This window comes from Globicephala melas, chromosome 3, assembly GCF_963455315.2.
Source record: "Globicephala melas chromosome 3, mGloMel1.2, whole genome shotgun sequence".
Classification (NCBI taxonomy): domain Eukaryota; kingdom Metazoa; phylum Chordata; class Mammalia; order Artiodactyla; family Delphinidae; genus Globicephala; species Globicephala melas.
In genome coordinates, this window is record NC_083316.1 from 60,974,662 (window position 1) to 60,996,383 (window position 21,722).

The 21,722-nt window shown below is 43.5% G+C and overlaps 2 protein-coding genes across 2 annotated transcripts in view; both read right to left on the reverse strand.

Annotated features, from left to right (window-relative positions):
• Positions 1-9,972, reverse strand: part of WDR41 (WD repeat domain 41) — a 169,181-nt gene extending 159,209 nt beyond the window's left edge. Inside the window, exon 1 of the mRNA XM_070045151.1 lies at positions 9,792-9,972. The gene's annotated coding sequence lies outside the window, so the exon portion shown is untranslated. The remainder of the gene's footprint in view (positions 1-9,791) is intronic.
• A 1,934-nt stretch (positions 9,973-11,906) lies between these two features.
• Positions 11,907-19,865, reverse strand: OTP (orthopedia homeobox). Its single transcript, XM_030842777.2, has 3 exons — positions 19,829-19,865; positions 18,113-18,522; positions 11,907-12,437 (listed from the first exon to the last, which is right to left on the reverse strand). The coding sequence occupies exons 1-3, from the start codon at positions 19,863-19,865 to the stop codon at positions 11,907-11,909; spliced, it is 978 nt and encodes a 325-aa protein (XP_030698637.1).
• Between the last annotated feature and the right edge of the window lie 1,857 nt (positions 19,866-21,722).

Here is a 21,722-nt window from a genome sequence, read left to right on the forward strand (position 1 = left end):
TCATGTTGAGTTGCATTAATGTTTGTATACAAATAAAGCTTTAGAAAAACAAAATAACGTTGAAGAGCAATGAGCTCTAAATGATAGAGCATAGGAATAATCTCATAAAACTTGAATGTTGGGAGCAGATGACTATCCTATACCAGCAGCATAAGAAGGATAAGGAGACTGAAAAGAACTCAAGTTGTGTGCTGTGGGGGAAAGGTGTAACTAGAATTGAGAAATCTACAACTGAGGGAAAGAGGGAAAAGAGTGAGCTTGTAAATGAGAAGAAGAGACCTAATGCAGGTCAATGTTAATATTTAATCAGTAAAAGACTTAAGATTGTTCCAAGGCTGTTAGGTGAGAGGCCAGAAAGGCTCAACATTGCTTTCTAGGTGTGACCCATTCCTGAGATTAGCATCAATTACACTTAATTCACCTGGATAGCTTCAGCGACTGAAACAGCGGTTCTCAAACTTCAAAATGAGATTCCTAAACCCCAACCCTAGAGACTGAGAAATGATGATTTAAAAAAACAAAAAAAAACCCTGCTTTAAATGTCTGGGATAGGAAAAAGAATAAAGATGCCCTGATACTCCTTATGGATAAAATCTGTCTTCTATTTAATAAAGACGGCTAAGCAAGTTTTTTGATAACTTGGGAAACCCTAGCACCTCTGACCACAGCCTCTAATCTTTCCATAGATTTTAGGAAAGGAAGGGGAATAGAAAAGCTGTCTTTAAACATGTGCAGACCTGTCAAGTAATAAAGGATGCAGACTTGTTTTGTGGGACATGAAGGATAATCCCTACAGCGGATGTTCTTAGTTTGATATAAGAATGCTTTAGAAGAAATGGGATCCATAAAAGGTGATGAGTTTCCTGTCTCTTGGAGATGTTGAAGATGATGTTAAATGACCATTGGTCATTCACATAATCTGTGTGAATAATTTAACCAGCAATAATAAGATTAAATGACTAGGGACTGACCTTCCTGCCTTGATACAGCCTACCTAACATCTAGTAGACTTTACCACTGTCACAAAAGAGAACTCGAAGTTCATTTAGAAGTATTTTATTGGACATATAACTGCTTCAGTGACTCATGATAATTAGATAAGCAGCTCACATCAATATGATTTTTCACTTTTATGCTGAAAATCATTTGACTCCTCTCTCACTTTTCCATACCTAAAATCAAAGTCAGTGTGGTGTTTTCTCCTCATTACCACCTCAGTGTTATTTATTCAACAAATATTTTTTGCCACTTAGTAAGTGTCAGGAACCATGCATTCAGGCCAGGAAATAGCTAAACTAATCATCAATACACACAGGTTAAGAGGCAAAAGTCCTGGATCTGATTCTTGGCAAACCCAGGTTTCACTATCTCAACCTACCCTATGCTCCAAGTCATACTTTCCTGTATTACACTCAATGAAGCTTCCATTTTCCTTCCTCTCCCGACTCCAATTACCTGAGGTAATTGGGCAACATGTCCAGCTGTTGCTTCTCCCCAGCCTTGACCCCAACTCCACGTGTCCCTAAGACAGAAGAAATTTGGGGGCAGGAGCATGCGTACTGCCTGTCTAGAAGAAACAAGAGGATTACCATAGGGAAGGAAGAAGGAAACTCAGGGCAGAATATTACACAATAAAAATGGACTCTGGGGATTTCAAAGCCGAGAAATTAAGGAAGAGAAAGAGGTGAGGGGTTTTTTTTTTCCAAGGGACAGGTGAGAGAAGAGGACTTCTTTAAAGCCAGGAGACAGGTAAATGACTGAAGTGACACTGGAGCTCAGGGTTTCACCTAAGAGAAGCCAACAATGTAGAAGGTGCCTCTGTGTACTTAGAAGCTTTTAGGCAGTCAATCTCTAAGGGAATCTGTAAAATCTTGGCAACTCTAAAAAAACTGATGTTTGAAGATGGGATACTGAGGGAGGGAGAAAATTACAACTGATACTTTTGTCGTCATCTTCTTATTGGGAAATAAGTCCAACAAAGAGTATATATGCCATTTGAAGAATAACTTAAAAAACACCTGTGTTCCTGCCTCCCAAATGAAGACTATTTTTCTTTACTCCTTTTTCTCCAACTCCTGGAGCAGCCCTAAAAAACTAAAGTAGATTTATCTGGGGGGCCAGTCTCAGGTGTGGTATAACTTCCTTAAATTGCAGAATGCCCAGGGGAAACGATCTCCAACAACATGCTCATTTGTCTCCTAATGCTTAAGTTTTTTTAGATGGATTAAGATAAAGACATTTTTTCTACAATAAAATTAAAGGGTTTTGAATGAATGAATTAGCATATTGCTTTAATCTAGTCAGTCAAAATGTAAATGTTACCAGCTAATTTCCTATTCTGAATGGGGAAAAGGATTTGAAAGACAAGGTCCTGACTCTAAAAGTATCAGAGGAGGGAAGAAGGCCAAAGGTTCCCAAAAAGCTCAACATACTTTACCAGTTTCCCCCGGACTTGAATTATTTGCCTTCATCCATACATAAAAAAAGGTTATGAACAGAGATACTTCCTGGCCTATGTACATTTGCTCACCTGAACAGTTCTAGGCTGCCCATTCTTTTCATTCTCTCATGTGGTTATAAACACGAGGCATTTCCTTGGCAATTGAATAAATATGCTGACACTGTATCACACTAGCTTCTAAGTAGTTGTCCAGTTGCATTGCTAACTTTACATAAGACACTAGCACTATCTGAATCCAATCAATCCAACCAAAACAACACAGAGTGCTTCCTATAGGAGACTATGTCTTGGTTGTCTTTTTTCTCACTTCTCCTTTTCAATTAAGTGCATAGGATAACCATACTTTATTGGATGATATACAAACCCCATGGCACTAATGATTTAAGGACAGGGATGAGGATTCCTTTGCACAGCCATATTTGTCTATAGAAAGTTAAATTCTTGCATGTTCCAATCTTCCTTTCCCACTCTGGAAAATAATTCCACTGCAGCCCCAACCTCTTCCCTGGTCCTATTACAAGGAGGTTACTGTCAGTGGCAGTACTCTTCAGCAGAACACTGAGATTTTTGTGCTTACCTTTTCACTCCCTTTAACACAATGCTGACTTGACTCAGATTCAGATCCCCTCCTGCCAGATAAAAGGACAATACCTTTAAAAGAAACAGATTAGACAAAAACCAGCCTAGGACTCTGATTAACAGGTATTTTTAAATTGACTTGCCCCACACCCGTCAGCCATACAGAGTTATAACATTATGTATTAGAAATGGTTAGCACTGGGAAAGAACTTCAGATATTATAGGAGGAATCAGAACCACACAGCTGTTAAGTGACTGGACCAAGACCATACAGTCAGATATTGGCTGACCAAGGATTACAACTATGTTTTCCAAACCACGCTGCATTTCTTCAAGGTCCCCAACTATAACAGAGTAGGAACAGGACAAAGATTGTTATTCTGTAACTCAAAGAGAAAAAAAAAAAAAAAAAAAAACTATCTCCCTGAGAAGCAGCAATCTCCTAACGAGCAACCCCTACCAGAACCTGACGGTCCTCCTTTGGAGTTCTTCTGCCTAAGGAGAAAATTCTCATCATAACTCTTCAAACCTGAAATGTCTCATGGCATACAACCAGTTCTCAGAGAAGCCACTAAGTTTAAAATGAAAATGAAGCTCTTAAGTCTTCCAACAGGGAAATTTAAGATGGCTGGTTTCCTGGCAAGCATGTGATCCTCCCTCTATTGTAGGAAACAATCCAGTCACTGGAGTTTCTAAGAGTGGCATATTAACTCTTCCAATATACCTGAGCATCATTTACTAAATTATCTTTTTGAAGATGCTACGTGGTTCCCCAGTTCTTTGGAAAAGGTAATTAGCCTCCCATGGGTGACTAGTTTACTCCAAGTGAGCAATGAGCTCACCATAGGATGAGCATGGTCTCTTTTGGTGGCAATGAATATATTATTTTGCTTGTTGTCAGGAGTAATTCATTTATTTTTCACCTTAATGTAAGCCCTTTAATATATGATATTTTAAAAGTGCTAACTACTCCCTGAGATATAACAGACAAGTAGCAAGTGCAATAAGTTGGGAGCCTTAACACCAACACATCTGAAATTCAACTTAATAAACATCTACTGAGCACCTACTATGTGCCAGAGTCTATGCTAGGTGTTGGGGAATTATATTGCTACAACTTATCCAATTAGAGAGTATCAGTGATACTCCAATAACACTATATAAGATTATGAATGGCTACTAATATGAGTATGGCAGATGGTCCACCATGACTTGTCCTGGTCATTAGAGGCCTGAATCTGATCAATGGCTTCAAATTTAAGAAGGCAAGTGAAGAATTTAGTAATAATATAAACATACCAAACATAGTTTACTGATTTAAAAATAAGAGTCACAGGAAAGGTCAAAACAATTCCACTAAAGCGGACAAAAAAATCCTAAGGATGACACTGCTATCCTCTAAGGCCCAGTTCCTTCAGGAAGCCTTGCCCAGAAATTCTATCCCCAATGAGTTCCTTCTTCTTTGAATTTCCACTTCATTTATGATATGGATCACAGTACTTAACACTTGATCAAACCATTAAAAGCTGCCTTGTATATTTTTCTTTTCAAAATATATTTGTCTTGTCCCCTTAATTACATGGTAGCTTCCTCAAGAGCCTGGACATCATCAATTTCTCTAGCACCCCCACTTCCATGCCTTGCCAATAAGCACACACAAAAAAACAGTTGTTGACTTATAAGTATGAAAAACGCGTCAAATAAGGGAACTAGAGGTGTTTATCATAGGGAAAATAAGATCGTGGCAGAGATATTTTCTACTCACTGACTATCCATGTGCTCCCCTACATTTGCCAGCCCTCTTGCAATTACAGGAAGCCACCTAAGTATTTCTTGTTTATTGAACCTTGAGCCCAAGTTTCTGGGCCAATGCATTAGAGTCAATTCACACCTTCCAGTTCTTTCTTTTCCTTCCCCAAAGATGATGGAAACCCCACAATTAAGTGGTCAAGCCGCAAAATGAAAACAGCTTGGATCACTGAGTCACACATGAAGGGAAGGTGTCCAGGAGAATCACTTCACTTACAGTGGAATCTGTGTAAGCAAGAAACAAAGCTTGGTTATGTTAAGCCAGAGAGAAGAGGTTTATCTGGTACCGCAGCATAGCCTGGTGTTATACTGACTGATATACTAAAAAAAGACTAAAAAGAAAAATCATTTTAGCACTAAGAGGTGTAATATAAAGTCCCCACTGAGGCAAGACTATAGAAGGAAGAGCATGAGGCCAACTAGGCTCAATAAAAGGAAGTACTTCTTGGCAGTTGGGCCAATAATAGAGGTTTTGTGTTCAACCAGAATCTGTCAGTCCCCTTGGTGAGAAATAAAAAAGGAACAACCGTGGTCAGGGAATTTGAATGAGGTGACTTCAAAGATCCCTTCAAATGTTAAGATTTTATAATTCTATGATTGAGGGTTTCTAATATGTGAAGAACAGGAAAATGGGAAATAGCTTATCTTGTGTTGTGACTACTTAATATTATATAGAAGCAACATCAAAAGACCTCCCATAAAATCTTGCAGGGACAGACAAGAAACACATCTGAAGGGCCAAGGGATTCAAGGATCCTCTCCCTTGTGAACAGTCAAACCATCCTCTCTCCATGTACAATGCCATCCACCTCAAAGAACTCCCAGAGCTAGTTCCCAAGTTTTTTACCATCTCAGCCCAGAGATCATATCACAAGGAGACAATTCCATTGATAAAGATTGCTCACACAATAAAGAGCCTTCTCAGTGGCACACTAGAACTATCTTGAATTAACCACTAAAGAGAGGGTAAAGTTCAGAAGGAAATGAGTGTTTCTAGACTCTTGAAACCATGTTTAATTTTAATGCAGTCATCATGTCCCATCAAAAAGCATCTGTCCTGTTGAAATTACAAGGGTGGATTGTTAAACTTCTAAGTAAGGTAAGTTATTTAGTTTCTTCCCTTAAGAATAAGAGCAGCATCTACATGTTACATACACAATATTATTGCTAAAAGATCTGAAGACCACCTTAAAAGAATGATCTCTCCCACTTACTAGGTATGTGACATTGGGCAAGTTATTTAACCTCTATGAGTCTCAATTTCTTCATCTGTAAAATACAGATTACAATATCTACTTCATAAAGATGCCATGATGATGTAATGAGATAATGTTCTCTACAAACTGAAAAATGGGGTTCAAATGTAACATACTGGAGGAAAAGTAATAAATACCATCAGAAAACGTTATTTCTGAAATCAGTGTTGGAGTAGCTGCCTAACTAGGCAGACTAAGCATGTGATAACTAATAAAGCAAGGGCAGCAAAAAGAGAGACCAATTCAGCTTCACTGAACTCATTCAGAATTCTGCAATTAGAAAATCTAGAAAGAACTTATTTAATTTCAGTATACCTATGTTTTGTGTTTTACAATTTAGTATTTCTAATTTCATAAGAATCACATACAATCTTTTCACTACTAAGGGCTTCTAGGGGTTCTTAACCAGACATTGTTTGGGTTCATCTTAAATAGATTCAATAAGGACTGTGAATAAAAGCATGTAAAGTCCTGTGATATTTCAATGAAAGATATAAAGAACATATTCTACATGTGTCATGTGGGTTAATTATATATTTCCTGGTACTTGTGAATTACTTCAACTTAGAATTAAGAAGAATTGTGGCAGCAGGAGCAACTGCAGCAAGTGTATCTCAAATCCAAGGTGGCTTTAAAGATGGAAACTTGAATATATGGGATATTTGACCATGTGGATGGAAGATGCAGCTTAACTGCACAAACAACTAATTATGCCCCCTTAAAGACTGATTATGACATCGTCAAAATCAAAAGAGGGCCCTCTGTGTAGCTCATGCCTGAAATTCCTTAAAAGCGTTTTCTAGTAAGTCTTATAAATCCATGCATTGTTTTGATAGAGCATGCATGAGGAAAAGCGAAAAGCATTGTTCTCTCTGTAATGATCACATGTAAATAGGCCATGGTTCCCGTACCAAATGCTCTGCACTGATGAGAGCACAGAGCCAGGCAGGGGGTGCCCGCCTTTGTTGCTGCTTTCATTTTAAAAATGAATCATAATTTCTGCATTGGATACGAAGATGGGTTTACAGCTATTAGCCATCATATTACTAATTTAGAAAATACATGCCCAATCACTTGTGTTCTTTCAATTCCTTATGAACACAGCTGCAACCCACATTAAAAGCGAGGGTGAATGGATATTCTTCAGATGAGATATTTGGGCTGAATTATTAGGGTAGCCTGTACTACAAAATTACTAATAAACATTGCTTCTGGCTCAATTTAGCCTGAAGTCAGTGAACCTAGCCAATGGTGACAAATCAAAAACTCCGAAAGGCCCGATGAATGAATCTAACTAATCAAGGAAGCCTGTAGGAAGTAGATGCCAGGATTAATGAGCCAGTAGTTTCACTATGCCATGCTGTTACTTCTTCACATAAATGCCCTCAGATGAGATTACCTTTATGTCATGAAAGGGAGAAAAGAAAGGTTACATTCTTTCAACTGACAGGTTAACTACTGCCATTACTAGAAGACACATCTTTGTGGGCTAACTTTTTTCTTTATCCTAAAAATTAATATGTAAAGTCCACAACACAAATTAAAAACATTTTCAGTTTCAGGGTAAGCAGTCATTGACAACATCAAACATAAACTGCCCCAAAGTTAGAACTTCCTCTATATTTTCCATTTACGACTACCTTGATTTACCCAAATTGCTCTGCATCCTATTTTCTATTCAATACCTAACATCATCTTTAGTAGGTTAAATTCCTATAACCTATTTCTTCCACCATCAACAAAAGGTAAACTAAGTGCAACATCACTATGACATCCTTTGCATGCCATGTATGATATTTAGTACCAATATTGAGGAGAAAATAAAGATACAAGGATGAAAATGTGTACTCAAATAAATCAATCATATAGTTACATCATAATAGACTTTGACTTTTTCTAGCTAGCATGTGGTGGTGACAGTATTCAATGCCAAAAAGACTACTCAGCAAAAAGCACAATTCATTAGATGCAGGACATCTACCATGTTGTACTTACCTACCCTGTATTCTGATATTATTCATCATTATTGTCTTTATTACCTTATTACCTTATTAAATGTAATCATTTTTATGACTTTAATAGTTTTGAGTCAGAATTGCTGCTGATAAGGAGTAAAAAAATAATATGAAGCATCACTCTGTTGCTATTTTTTTTCTCCCTCAAAATACAGAAATCTTTCAGGCTTGTGATTGTGATTCTCACTGCTTTTTATCTTTGCTAAACTGTCAACCTTAACAATTTAGACCAGGTTGCCTTCCCTTATGCTAATGGCATATATGACATTAAAATGTTCAGAATTCTTAATACAAAAATCTATTGCCATAGAAACAAATATTATTCCAGAGTCAGGTCAAGTGAAAAACTCTGTACACTTTCATTATAATATTGATAAATAACCACTATATTATGAAATATAAGTATCTTTGAAAGCATCTATCACTTCAGTTGATTTGCAACTTCTCATCAGTGTTCTGAGTTGGCCCATTTTTTTTAAATGAAAGATCCCATTTCCCTTGTCTTTCAGAAATACGATTTTTAAAGATCCCACTCAGCATCTTTTATTGCATTCCTACATCATAAAGTTATGTTTTATAGCAGCATAAAAAAGCTGTAAAATTAGCATCCTTGTAAACAACCTTCCATGCTCACTGGTGAAGCAATCTGTGATTTGTACTGATCTCTTAAATGGGACTTGAGATTACACTTTCCACAATTTCAAGTTTTTAAAAAAAAGAGCACTAATCTAAGCCAAGGGAGAATATGACAAAATGTAAAAACAAGGAAAAGTATTTTTCATCTACAGATATTTTAGAAATTTGGTTACTATGCTGCCAAATTAAAATCTAGGGTGAGTTCTAAAACATAGAAATGTTCCATTTTTATATGAAATCCCAAATGAGCCTGTTTTTATCCTCTTTAATATTTTAACATTATATTAAATATACCCTTAGAAAATGTAGAACTGAAATATTCTGTGAACCCACTCACCAATTTTATTAAATATCTCTAATTAAAATTCCTAAGGTAACATGAACAAATGATTTTTCATTATCATAGAAAATCATGCGTTTTTGTCCTCACCTTCCAGGAGATTCCACTGTGTTCTCTTAGTTTAGTAACAATTACAACAGTTCCTTATACAGTTGAGTAACAACTACAACAGCTCCCAATGGTATGAAATGGTATTCTAGGACAAGGGTGTTTTTAGGGCTTCCATTCTGTGGCAACCAATTGAGAAATCTTCCCATGGGAAAAGGTACATTCTAATACCTATAATAACCATTAAATTTCACACCACAAGATTGATTTTGGTTAGTCTTCCAAAGAAAGCCCGTGATACCGACTCGCCTCCAAGTTTAAAACACACCTGCAACCTTCCAGCTCATTCTACAGAAAAAAAAAAAAAAAGCCATTTTTCACTACCACTTAGTTTGAACTGAGCACGTGGCTAAATTTGAGGTTAGCTCGACCCAAAGTTGGACCCTGAGAAAACCAGAGCAGTTTCGCAGGAGAAAGCCTGAGAAGCTCCGACCCGCATCCAGGTCGCCCTGGACACCCTTCTCCCGCCATGCCGTTTGCCCCCACTTGGATCCGCCGAAGCAAAGGGGCCGGGCCGCCTCTTTCGGACGGCCTCGAGGCCTAGGCGCCAAGGGAGGAGCCCCGGGCCTCTCTCGTCCACAGCGTACCTGGGGTCACACGCGGCTCTGGGCGACGCCAGACGGCAGAGCTCCCGGTCTCCACGCTTCCTTCACGGTGGTCCTTCCGGACGCAGCCCGGCGAGGGTTGCCGTCAGCTCCTTTGTCCGAGGGAAACAGTTCACGCCAGAAGCACATCAACTCTCGCGCCCTGCGTTTGGTACGGGAAGCTCCGCCTGTAGGCCCATCTCGGGCTCGGGAGGCACTGGGGTCGACCCGAAGCCTCGCGAGGCCTCGAACTCGCGTGAGGAAATCACTGCGCGGCTTTTCACTTCCGGCCTGCGGGCCGCGCGACTCCAAGCCGGGCCTGAGGTGCTGGACGCCGTGTGGGTGCGTGCTGCCTAGGCTGCTGGGCAACCAGGGAACTGAACCCAAGCCTACTGAAAAGCGGACGCGTCCCAAAAGTGGGGATCCTGCCGACTGAGCGCGAGTTGAGAACCTCCTGGAAGAGTTCTCTTCCCTTCCCCCACCACGAGACCCTTCCGCCATTCCAAGTCACACCAAAACCCATTATTCTCCATATCACATACTGAAAATGATTTTATTTTATCCATTTACATTTAAGTTGATATAAACTTGTCCGGAAAAGTCAAATAATATGCTTTATATTAGCTCAAACATTTATTAAGAAAACCAGATTCCATAAATAAGCACAGACAATAAGTTAAAACATATCACAAATTGACCAGTATGTAACAAGAATGCTTTATCTACACAAAACATCCTATTTCACATGTTTGTTCATTCTTCGAAAGCGCTTCTGTTCTCTGGGTTTGGATTTGACCAGCACATGCAGAAAGAGCTGATTGTGTTTTCTCTGTACAAAGTTGCAGGGTTGTAGATGTCCGAGTGCACCCATCGGCAGCCAGCAGGGGCCGGGGCGGGGGGGTGGGGGGGGTGGCCGAGGGGCACGAGGAACGACAGGACGACCACAAAACAACCAAGGGCACAGAGCAGCGAGGAAGGAGAAACGGAAAAAGGAAGCAAACAAACCCCAGTCCTGAAGGATCCAGAAAAGATATGTGGCTTGTTTTTACAAAAGGAAAATTTTCTTACGTTTATTTTAATCTTCCTTATAAAGACTTATCAAAATTGGTAAGATCACCTCTTCATCACATGACTGCTTTAGTCTACTCCAGCCACCCAATCCACTGTTATGTTCCTCCTGAGAAGCCTTCCCTCAATACCCGCACACAGTTGTGCTTAAGAAAATAAAAGAAAGATAAAATAAAAGCGTTCTTTTGCAAGCCAGTACAGGGCTGCATGGATGTGACTGGGTACACAGGGCAAGGAACGGGTGGTGGGAGAGGAAAGAAAGAAAGGAGTTCGGAGCAAGAATACAAGGATAAATCAAATTGTAATCTGTTGGGTCCTCAGATGAGGCGGTTGGTAGTAGATGCTTGTCCTCCTTTAAGACAAAAATCCCTAACATTGTGCTGTCCCTTGAACACGTCCGTGTGTGACCTAGGTGCACTGTGTATGTGTGTGTGCGCGCGTGTGTGTAGTGTCTGAGAGTGAGCGAGAGTGCGAGTGTGTGTGTTTCTGCCCACAAACCAGTCCATTGGTGTCTGATTTCAGATCCTGAGTCTACTCCCTGGTAAGTAAAATGACGGGAAGGATGCTCTTTGCAGGGCGCGGGAGGAGGGGCGTGAGGTGCGGGCAAAGAAGGGACCGGACGGGAGGTGGTGGGCGAGGGGGCCGCAGGCGTCGTGTAGAAGGTGTGGATGGGAATGCAGCCAGTCAGAAGGCCGTGAGGAGGGCGCGAGCACGAAGAGTGCGAGCGGCAAGGCCGGGGGTAGCGGGAAAGGGTGGGGTGAGGCGCTAGAGACCGGGAGGAGGGAGGAGCTGCGTGAGACGGGGAGGAGGTCTTTGGGGAGGCTGGGGAGAGCGAAATCAGGCGGAGGGGTGGCCTCGCGGTCTGGGGCTTGGGGTGAGCCCGGGAGAGTGGAGGACAAGGGAAAGGACCAAGCGAGAGGTGGCAGAGGCCTGGAGGGAGAAGGAGCTGGGGGCCGGGGCCGGGGGCGGGGCGCCCGGGCGCTAGCCGCTAGGGCCTCGGGGCGGACCTGGGGGCGGTGCCGGGGGCGGAGCGGGCCGGGCGCGGCTGCATTAAGTGAAGCTCATGGAGACTGTGTGCTCTAGCGCCTTGCGGCGGAGGGAGGCGATGCTCGTGCCCCGCCACACGTCGCTGCTGTCCGGGGAGCTGCAGAGCTGGGGCGAGCCGGAGACATTGCTGGGGCCGGGGAGGGAGGCGGGCACCATGCCGGGAAAGGCAGGCTGGTAGAGGTGCGACTGCAGCCCCGCGCCGTTGGAGCCCGCCAAGCTGTTGGACAGGCCCATGGAGTTGGGCGGCGGACCGGCCGCCAGGCTGCACTGGGACAGCGACTGTGCCATGGCTTGCTGCCTGCCCAGCGCCGGCGGTAGCGGCAGCTGCGACACTCCCGGCATGGCGGCTGCCGCCCAGCGGGTGTCGTTGGCATGGAAAGAGCACAGGCTGTCGCCCATGGCGGCGGCGGCGGCGGCGGCGGCCGACGGGAACTGAGGCAGGCCTGGCGTGGGCAGCAGCGTCCCCGGTGCACGGAACACGTTGGTGGTCTTCTTGCGCTTCTTCCACTTAGCTCGCCGGTTCTGGAACCAGACCTGAAGCGGGCAGGGCGGGAGACACACAGGGCGCAGTTAGCCGGCGGGCGGGCCAGGAGGGGCGGGGGCTTGAGCCCTAGAAACCCGCGTCAGGTCCACCCACTCAGCTCCAGGCCGAACAAGTGCCATCGGCCCGGCACGCCCCCCGCACCCAGCCGGTGACCCTGGTTTTCCACCAGCTGGAATCAACCGGCGCCCCTTGCATCCACCGGGCGCCAGCTCCCGGGGTCCTGAGTGATCGTGCCCCGGAGCGCTTACACACGGTGCAAACATACACCATGCGCAGTATTCACCACGCCCCTGCACGCTGGCACCTTCTGTTCCCTGCTTAGATGCACAGGTCTGCAGGCAGGCATGTGTCAAGGCTGGACCCACAGGTGTACAAATGAAGATAAACTTGCGTACCCATGTGGCTTAATAGCGTGCCTTATAACAATGATGGGGTATAGAATTTTCTGAAACGCTGTAACTTTGGAAATTGATGAAGGGCCGTGGATGACATAGCCAGTTCCAAAATCGAAAGACAAAGGAGAACCCCTAACGCCATGGATGACAGAGCAGAGAGGTTAATATAGTGATCCGTGTGGGAAAGCGAGCGCCACTGAGTTACAGTGTTGTTTGGGTCGCCACCGTGACTTCTGATTCGTAACGACTGGTACTGCTGCCACAGATCCGTGCCTTGTTCTCAAGCCCCTCTAAGGGTACCTTTATCTGGGCTGTGCAAGTGTGCTGGAACCTGCTGCCGGAGCCCTAAGCCTCAGGGCCTTCAAATCTATTATTTTCAGGAACTTACTGAGGATCCCAAATAACAAGGCCTCCAATTCCCTCAGCCCCACCCCACCCCTCGTTTCATCTATAAACTAAAAGCAAATTTTCTGATCACTACAAACTAAAAGAAGTCAAGTGTAAAACTCACAATAGGTATGAATCAAATTTAATTTTGCTTAAACAAACCCAGATGTCTTTTTAAAGGAGATGTGTTTTATAAAGTATACTCCAAAGTGAGCCTATTAGTTCTTTCTTAACAGTGACCCTGGAAGTTCAGACCTTACCAGACAAATTTGTCTATGAATGTCAAATTCACCACCACAGGGGAAGGAAGGGTTCTTCCTGAAATATATCAAGTAAACTGCCTGACCAAGATAACATCCCTTTGCCCCATATTTAAATTTGATCTTTTTATTTAAAAAATATGCCAGCATGCCCACTTGGCAGGCTTACAGTTTAACAGTAGTCAGTTGGAGGCTTACTATGCATAAATATAAATGATGTGGGACACAGCTCAGGTACTGATTGAATTTTCTCATAATTTGGCCAACGCAATTTGACCACCATATTCATGGCCAAAAGATAATGCGTTAATCCAAGCTATTCAGTGTTTATTCCGCAAACTAAAGCATCATGAGTATGAGTACCTGACCGCCTTTCCCGGTAAACCGGCTATGCACAATGGTTTGTTCACACCCGTGCACTCTCTATTTACCCATGTGAACGGCATTGCAATCTAGAATCCTCTCCCGCTTTTGGGCTGGCCCTGGCCTTTCTACCCCATCGCCCACCACCTTATCTTTCTCTGGTTTCTACCCCACTTCCCATGTTTCCGCCTACTCCAGTGTCCGGATTGGGTAAAGATGTTGCGTCCTTTCCCTGCTAAAGCCCCTTGAGCTGGTGGCGCGGCGGATTAATGAGGCAGCAGAACCCTAGGTGGAGGCTGGGATCAATGCGGCAGGCCGCGGATTGAGCTGTTAGCGGCCTTCTGCGGAGAGCAGCCCGCAGGAGCCCAGGAAAGCATAGCGAGGAGACCTGCTGCCAGAGGTCGCTTTGCATTACCCATCCAAGGCTGGACCGGATGGAGCCCTAGACAAGGGACGGTGTCTGTGTCCAGACGGTCCCCACACCTCACACTCCGCACCCGGATACATTTTTAAAGATATCTATGAATACCGGTTCCTAGCACCCTGCTAATGTCAGTGAATCCCGAAATGTTTGAATGTTTGGGGCGGGCACGGGGTGGGGGACTGGGGAAAAAAGCAGAAGAAAGGGGGGAGAAATTGCCCCGAAGAATCTCAGTAAAAAACACGCCTGCCAGAAAGGTTTCTGAATCTCAGGCCCAAGCGGAAAAGAACAGCTGTTGAAGAACTAAATATTATAGAAATAATCGAAAAATCGTGCTCAATTATGTTTGAGGGTTAGTAGTCAAATAATGGCTACAAAATTTTTTATGTTTCATGGCTTACTGGGGTTGGGAAAAAAACCTGCATGGGGTCTGAGCACCTCCGTTCCAAGCTATGATGCATATGTTTTAAAAATGTGAATGTTTCCACTTGAAAACTAGAGCATGACAGATTAAAATGCAGGTAAAACCTAAGGGAGATTTTGAGAATACAGAGATGACAACTCCAGGAAATATATTAACCGCAGCCATGGCCAACTTTGTACTCAGTTTGAAATGCAGCTCTTCTCAGAAAATGCTTAATACAACAGTGAGAATCTAATGGAGGTTGGAATTTAAAAATCCACTTTCATGATATCTGCTGTTACAGTAATATAGACATACTGTAAATGTATTTTAAAATATATAGCCCGTTTAATTCCCCACCTATAAATGGCTCAGAAATAGAGAAAGAGAGGGAGAAAGAGAGAATATTACTTTTTTCCCCCTCGAAGCAAATGCTTTATGAAGATCTCATTGGAATCCAGCAAATGATTAATGTGAAGATTTGGGAGGAAATCTGGGGAGCTGTATTAAAGCCCAGATCTCAGGTTCATTTCGATCAGCCAGCCGTGAACTCTGGGCCGAATTCATTACACTTTAATAGTGCTGGGAGAGGAAGAAAATGCAATTTCTCATTCCATTAGAAAACTAGAAAATACTCTTGGCTTGTCCCCCTATTAAGATGTGGCAGGTGACAGGGCCATTCTGGGGGACACGGTCAATGGAATTACAGCACATTATTTTTGTTCGTATAAAATATTGAAAGGCAAGACTGGCTGTGCAGAAGTTATTTCACTGATTTGGTTTTTATGTAAATAAAATATTGAAAGTTAATTAATCCGTGCTAGAGACTAATGATTATGCTTATTATATTGCATTTGATCGCGTAATTTGCATGATTCTCGCATTGCTGCTTAATAAGCCATTCCAGGTTATAAATAATTCTGAAATTGGTTTCTAATAATGGCATGCTATAAAAGGAATGGTTTTATTATACTAGCCAGAAAAGAGGAGCGATATCAGACATGGAATTGGCCTCCGTGTGAGTAGAGGTGCTTTAATAAATACTTAAAAGTATGATATATGCCAGATATAGATAAAAATAAGTATTTGAGATCATTTAGTCTAGAATCAAAAAGTATCTTTAAAAACATACAATTGCAATAAATTAAATGTTTAGATCATTTTTAATCAGTGCAGTGGCCCCATGTACTGAAAAGAATGTGTGGCAATCTGTTAACTATAAAGAAAACTATGAAGTACTCATCATATAAGAACATAAACCAATTACTATTTAATTTGAATTTGGTCAAGGAGCAACGATACAATGAATTGTGAAGTAAATACATTTTACATAAATTATTTTTGCATTACATTACATAATGTTAATCATTTTGAAATGTTAATTAAGAAGGTTATGTTGATCTGATTACTTTTTAAACTATGGAACATTATTTTTAAAAATATTGAAATTGCCATTCTATTAAATTGTTCCTATCAGCAGCATCAAGCTATTATCTTTGGTTGAACATTATGTTAGAACAATTAAAGTACTTTGTATCTATTCTTCTTGATTATTCTTCTGTGTACTTCTTGAAAATAACTGTTTCTATTACATAGTTTGTGTTTTATTTCATTTACAACTTTTTATATTAAAAGAATCACTGCCATTAACCTTTGGAAGACCTAATAAAGTTTAATAGACCTCATTTTCTTTTTTCACAAAGTCAGTTGTCCAATTATATTTTATTTGTGGTTCTAAGTTCTATTTTAATTCCAACTAATTACTAGTAAGCAGGTTAAGCAATAGCATTTTAGTCTTTAAAATAAAAATTATTATATAGCATTTCTCTTGAGTGACAAAAAATTTATGAGTTTTGAACCGACAGGATTTTAACAAGCCAGTACTATTATGAACGGTAATGGAAATATTGAAATTGTATATTTCTGTTAAGATTTGAACTCAATTTCAAAAGATTTAAAAGAGGTGTGAGGTAAAAAAAAAATTAAGAGCACTAGTAATATATTTCTGCACAATGCAATTAACATGCCTTTGTTGCTTAATTTCAATGGCCCATGATTCAGGGCTTCCAGAGTTCACTAAGGAAACCACCCAGACTTACACTGAGTAAAAATGTTAATCTATATTATACCCTGAATATTACTATATTAATTTGACCACTTTAAGTCCCTAATGACATTTTTTTCTGTTTAAAACAGAAGCATATGCTATTTTTCCAGGTTAGACTATCTTTAAAAAGCAGAACGGAGACAGAAAAACTCAACACCGTGATTAAGGACACTCTTTTGTCTTCTTAGATCAAATGTAAAGTAACTGAGATCTTTAAACTTTGATGTTTAAAATTTGTAAAGCGAAGATAGTTAAAATTTGTAAAAGCAGCTAGAGCTGAGATCAACACCCAGGGTAAGGAACAGAAAATACCACGTCCAAGACAGGAAAGGAAGGTTTCAGAACCCTGGATAGCTCAAGACTAAGCGCGCGCCTTGGACTTTCACCTCCAGCATCTGTACATAAAATATTTGACATAATGTTTTCATTCTTCTAAAAAGCAGAAAAAATCCGAGATGCATTGGACTTATACTTTTATTCCCCGATTTTCAAAAAACTTACAGGTGTGGTTTTCTAAGTCACATGTAACTTACAACTTGGATCTGGGTTGGATGAGAACAAGGGGTCAGTAATGATTTTGTCTACTTCCGGTCAATCTTTCCTGCCCCAAATGTCCTTTCTTCAAATCGGGGATCTACAAGAAAGCCCTCTTTCCTCCCCACTCCCCAAGTTACCTTAGGGAAAACCAGGACTCATAGTCTGTGGGGGATCGCTCCAGCCTCTCCCAGTGCATTGGTAGGCCGCCAAGTTCAAAGCCTTTGTAAAAGTCTAGGGGTGTTTTGCCTGAGAGCGGTAGGAGTGTGATAAGCAGGAGAATAAAGCTACACCGTAAAACCCAGGTGTAGATCTTTTATGAAATGTGCCCATTTCGCCTTGTTTACTCCTTTTTCATGTTTTCTGTATAATTGTTGCATTCTCCCATTTATCCAGACTCTTAACACAAACTCATTAGGGGGTAATGAAATGCTTGTCAGTTACGAGAGCCGGAGTGTAATCGCGTGCTGGACTTAGCCGCCTGGGAGACACAGAAGGTGGGAGACCCGGAGGTTCCCTTCTCAGGAGGAAGGAAGAGACCTAGTAATTGAACGACGCCGGCTTCGCTTTTGAGGAGTTTCTGCGGGGATGTGGCTATACTGGCAGGAGATGGGGGCACTGTCTGTCCATCGATGGGGCCAGTTTGCGGGCAGAGGAGCTAACTTGACCCAGGAAAGCATAGGTAGAGGAAGCGCAGCCCAGGATCCCTGCAAGGGAAGGAAAGACCCTGCTTCCTTTGCCCAAGTCCACCCGCCCCCTCCTTGTCTTCTGCCCTGGTGCCCAAGCCCAGCGTACCTGCACTCGGGACTCCGTCAGCCCGATACGGAGCGCCAGCTCCTCGCGCATGAAGATGTCGGGGTAGTGAGTCTTGGCGAAGCTCCTCTCCAACTCGTTGAGCTGCGCCGGGGTGAAGCGCGTCCGGTGGCGCTTCTGCTTCTGTTGGCCCTGCTGCTGACCTGCTTGGCTGGGGTTCGGGCCACCTTGGGGCCCCGGCTGCTTGTCCGGGTCCTTTGAGCTCACCGCCAGAGAGGCCGGCGTAGAGCCCACTGTGGTGATGTCCTCCCCGGGCAGCAGAGTGGCTCCCTCGACTGGGTCGGAGTTGGGCGCTAGGTCCCCCGGATGGCCCCCGGGGTCGGAGCCCCCCACGCCCAGCCTACACTTCACCGCCTCCCGGTGGCCCAGAAGCTCGGCAGCATCTTTCATACCTGAGGAGGCAAAAGGATGGTGGTCACTACTGTCCTGGCCATGCCAGGAGGGACTGTTCTCCCCGCGCGGTCCTTTTTCAGCCCCATCCTCGGCTCCCTCTGAGCCCGCGGTCGCCCTACGGAGCAATCTCCCGGGATGCTCAGCTGGGTTCCCCAGGATTTGGACAGCCAGGCTGTAATACCGTCTCCCGGCCCTTTCCCCTCTCTCCGCCGCGGGGTCCCGTAGTAAACATAGTAAACAGCACATGCTTTCTTCTCTCCCACAATGAAACACTCCCAGTCCCGGCAATGAAACATGCCTCGGAGTCCCTTTCATGAACCGTACCCCTGGTGCCCCAGCAACCCGAGAGCATATCCTTCGACCAGGAGGGAAAAAAGAAAAGAAAAGAAAAGAAAGAAGAAAAATTAAACGATTCCTTCGTTGCTGCCCCACCTGCGCTCAGGCAGCCTGACGAACTCTACCTCCGGCCCTCAGTTGATTCCGTCTCACTTTCTCGGAAGATGAATTAGTCTCCAAGCTTTCCACCTCCCGAAATCAACCCAAATCAGCTCCGCCTCCCCCTCAAATCTGAGAAAGTGTTTGGAAAATGGAGTCACATCCATCACCAAAGATTCCCAAACCGGAAACCCTGAGCCCAGTAACCCAGACAGCTTTAAGGAAACTCAAGTAAACTCTCTAGACATAAGAGTGAATCAAGCTTTAGAGAATTCAACTTTTCTTTCCGGAGAAATAAAAGGCGCATTCCTCTCGGCCACTGGCAATGACGAGTCCCTTTGCAGGCCGGATGCCCGTGAGGATGAATCTGGCTTTTCTCCTTTCTCAATGAGCACACTTAGCAAATCCGCTTCTACTGCAGCGGCTTCTCCTTCAAGACCGATTTTTACAAATTCAACCATACTCAGACGAGGAAGAGAGAAAGAGGTAGTGGGGAGAGAGGAAGAGAGGGAAAAAGAGAAGAAAGAAATCTCAAATTAACGCAAATAGGAGGTGAAAAGAGAGAAAGAAAAATGCCTCCAAACAAATTATCACGGGGTAGGTCGTTCCCTTAAAAAAAATAATAAGGGGGAGGGGGAAAGAGAGAAAATAAGAAAAACAAAAAGTAACAACATTTCCCAACTCCTCTGGATCTACATATTCTGTAGATTTTTTAAAAAGACGATGTTAAATCAAATTAAACTTTAATGCAGCACAATTACTTTTAAAGAAATTAGTCCATTTAGGGCACATTAAGGTAAAATAAGGAACAAATTGACAATTTCCTGCCGGGGCTTCTCCTGGCTGCCTGGGCGAGAGACGCGCACTCACCTAGCCTGGCGTCCAGGAGGTCGGCGTGAGACAGCATCGCGCACCGCTCCAGGGTGAAAGCTGTTCCCCCCCAAATTTTAGCGGTTTTAAGTTATTTAAAATAGATATAAGCTATAAGCTATACGATATAGATATATATAGATCACCTAAATGAAAGAAAATTCGGTTTGTGGTTAAAAAGGGGGCTTCTTGCATTATAATGTCCTTTAGAGAGACGGGGAGGTGCTTAACAGTTGAATGAACCCGTGAGCAGCTCGGCGAGGGGACCAATCAGGAGGGCAGCCTGCAAATGTCAGCGCCCGGAGAGTCCCCCACTCCGCCCGCCCGCCCGCGCCCGCCCGAGGAGGCGGCGGCAGCGGCAGCCCTGGCGGCTCCAGCCCCGAGCAGCTGCTAAAGCAGCGGCGGCCGCCTTGCCCTCGCCCTGGGCTTCTCGGCCCGACCTCCGATAGTTCTTCCCAGGGATTTCCTCCAGGCACACCTTTCCTTCTCCTTGTTCCGCCCTGCTCGCTCCAAAGGCGCAGCTCTGTCTCTTTGAGCTAGGGTCTTCCTGGGAAAGAGGCAGGGCAGGGGACAGAGCAGGGCATGACCCCCTGGTGACCCGAGAGTAGCCCCCACCAGCGCGCTGGGCAACACTGGCCTGCCGCTGGCGCAGGCCTGCCGATCCCGAGCACAACAAGGGCACGCCGCGCCCTCCAGACCGCGCCTAGACTTCGCTGCTGCCCAGCAGGCCTGCGCCTAGGGTCCAGACGCCCTGGCTGGGACCCCGGGCCTACAGAGTCCCAGCCCCGCCGGCAGGGCCTAGAGAGCAAAACAGCAGTCGACTCCCCCGGCGCTGCCAGGCCCCGACGTCTGCTTCAAGGACCCGTGCGCGGTGCCGATTCTTGCACTTTGCACGTTTCGAGCCCGGCTTCTGCTGCTCCGCCTGGCCCACGCTTGCATCCTGGCCCACAGCCCGCTCCTTTGGTCAAAGTTTTTGAGTTCAGCTCGGCTTCCAACTCCACCTTAGGCTGTAAATAAAGTTAAATGCTCTTTATTTTCCTCTCGAATGTGTTAAACTACTTGAACAATTTAAAGTGCTTTGCACAAGTGAAGCGAACCATTTCTAATGTTCTGATTTTTCAGAGCCAGCCAACAACAAAGTTTAGATTAGTAATATATTTCTAACCAGAGTAATTTTCAAGATCATTAGGCATTTATGTAATTAGTGCCAAATCTATAAGCTTTTATTACGATTATTAGAGTAAAATCAGTATAAATTTGTACTAATTTACTACTGTTTAGACTTGGCTGTCAAGACCGGAGGTTCTTATTGTAAATGATAACTGAGGAAATTAAGTGCAAAATTCTGTACCATTTCTGATCTGCTCCTAAACAATCCGTTTCAATTGTATTTGTAGCAGAACATAATGCCCTTTTAAAGTTATTTGACTTCTATTTTTATTTGCAACACAAGAAAAATGCCCTCTTCCCAGGCACAATGAAAACTGATGTTTACTACTCTCAACTTGATTAACATTGATTTTTAATTCGAGAGTGATGCAATTAAGATTAGTCATTTAGTGCAAATAAAGCTTCCACAAAAGGGTGGCCCTATGAAGTCTGTTTTAAATAATACCGAGCAAATGGCTTTTTTTGTTCGCCGTCCAATTGACTTACACAAAACATTGGAAATGCTGCCTGAGAGCAGATGCGAGAGGAAGTGTGTGTGTGTGTGTGTGTGTGTGTGTGTGTGTCCTTAGCTATGTGTATGTGACAGGGACCGAGCAAGGAGACAAAGGAGGCGGCAAGCCGAACTCTGGGGCAGTTTCCCTTCCTCTTCTCTCCTGCAGCCCACTCCCCTCCTCCCATGCACACACACACGTGCGCGCGCGCGCGCACATCCACACACACGTGT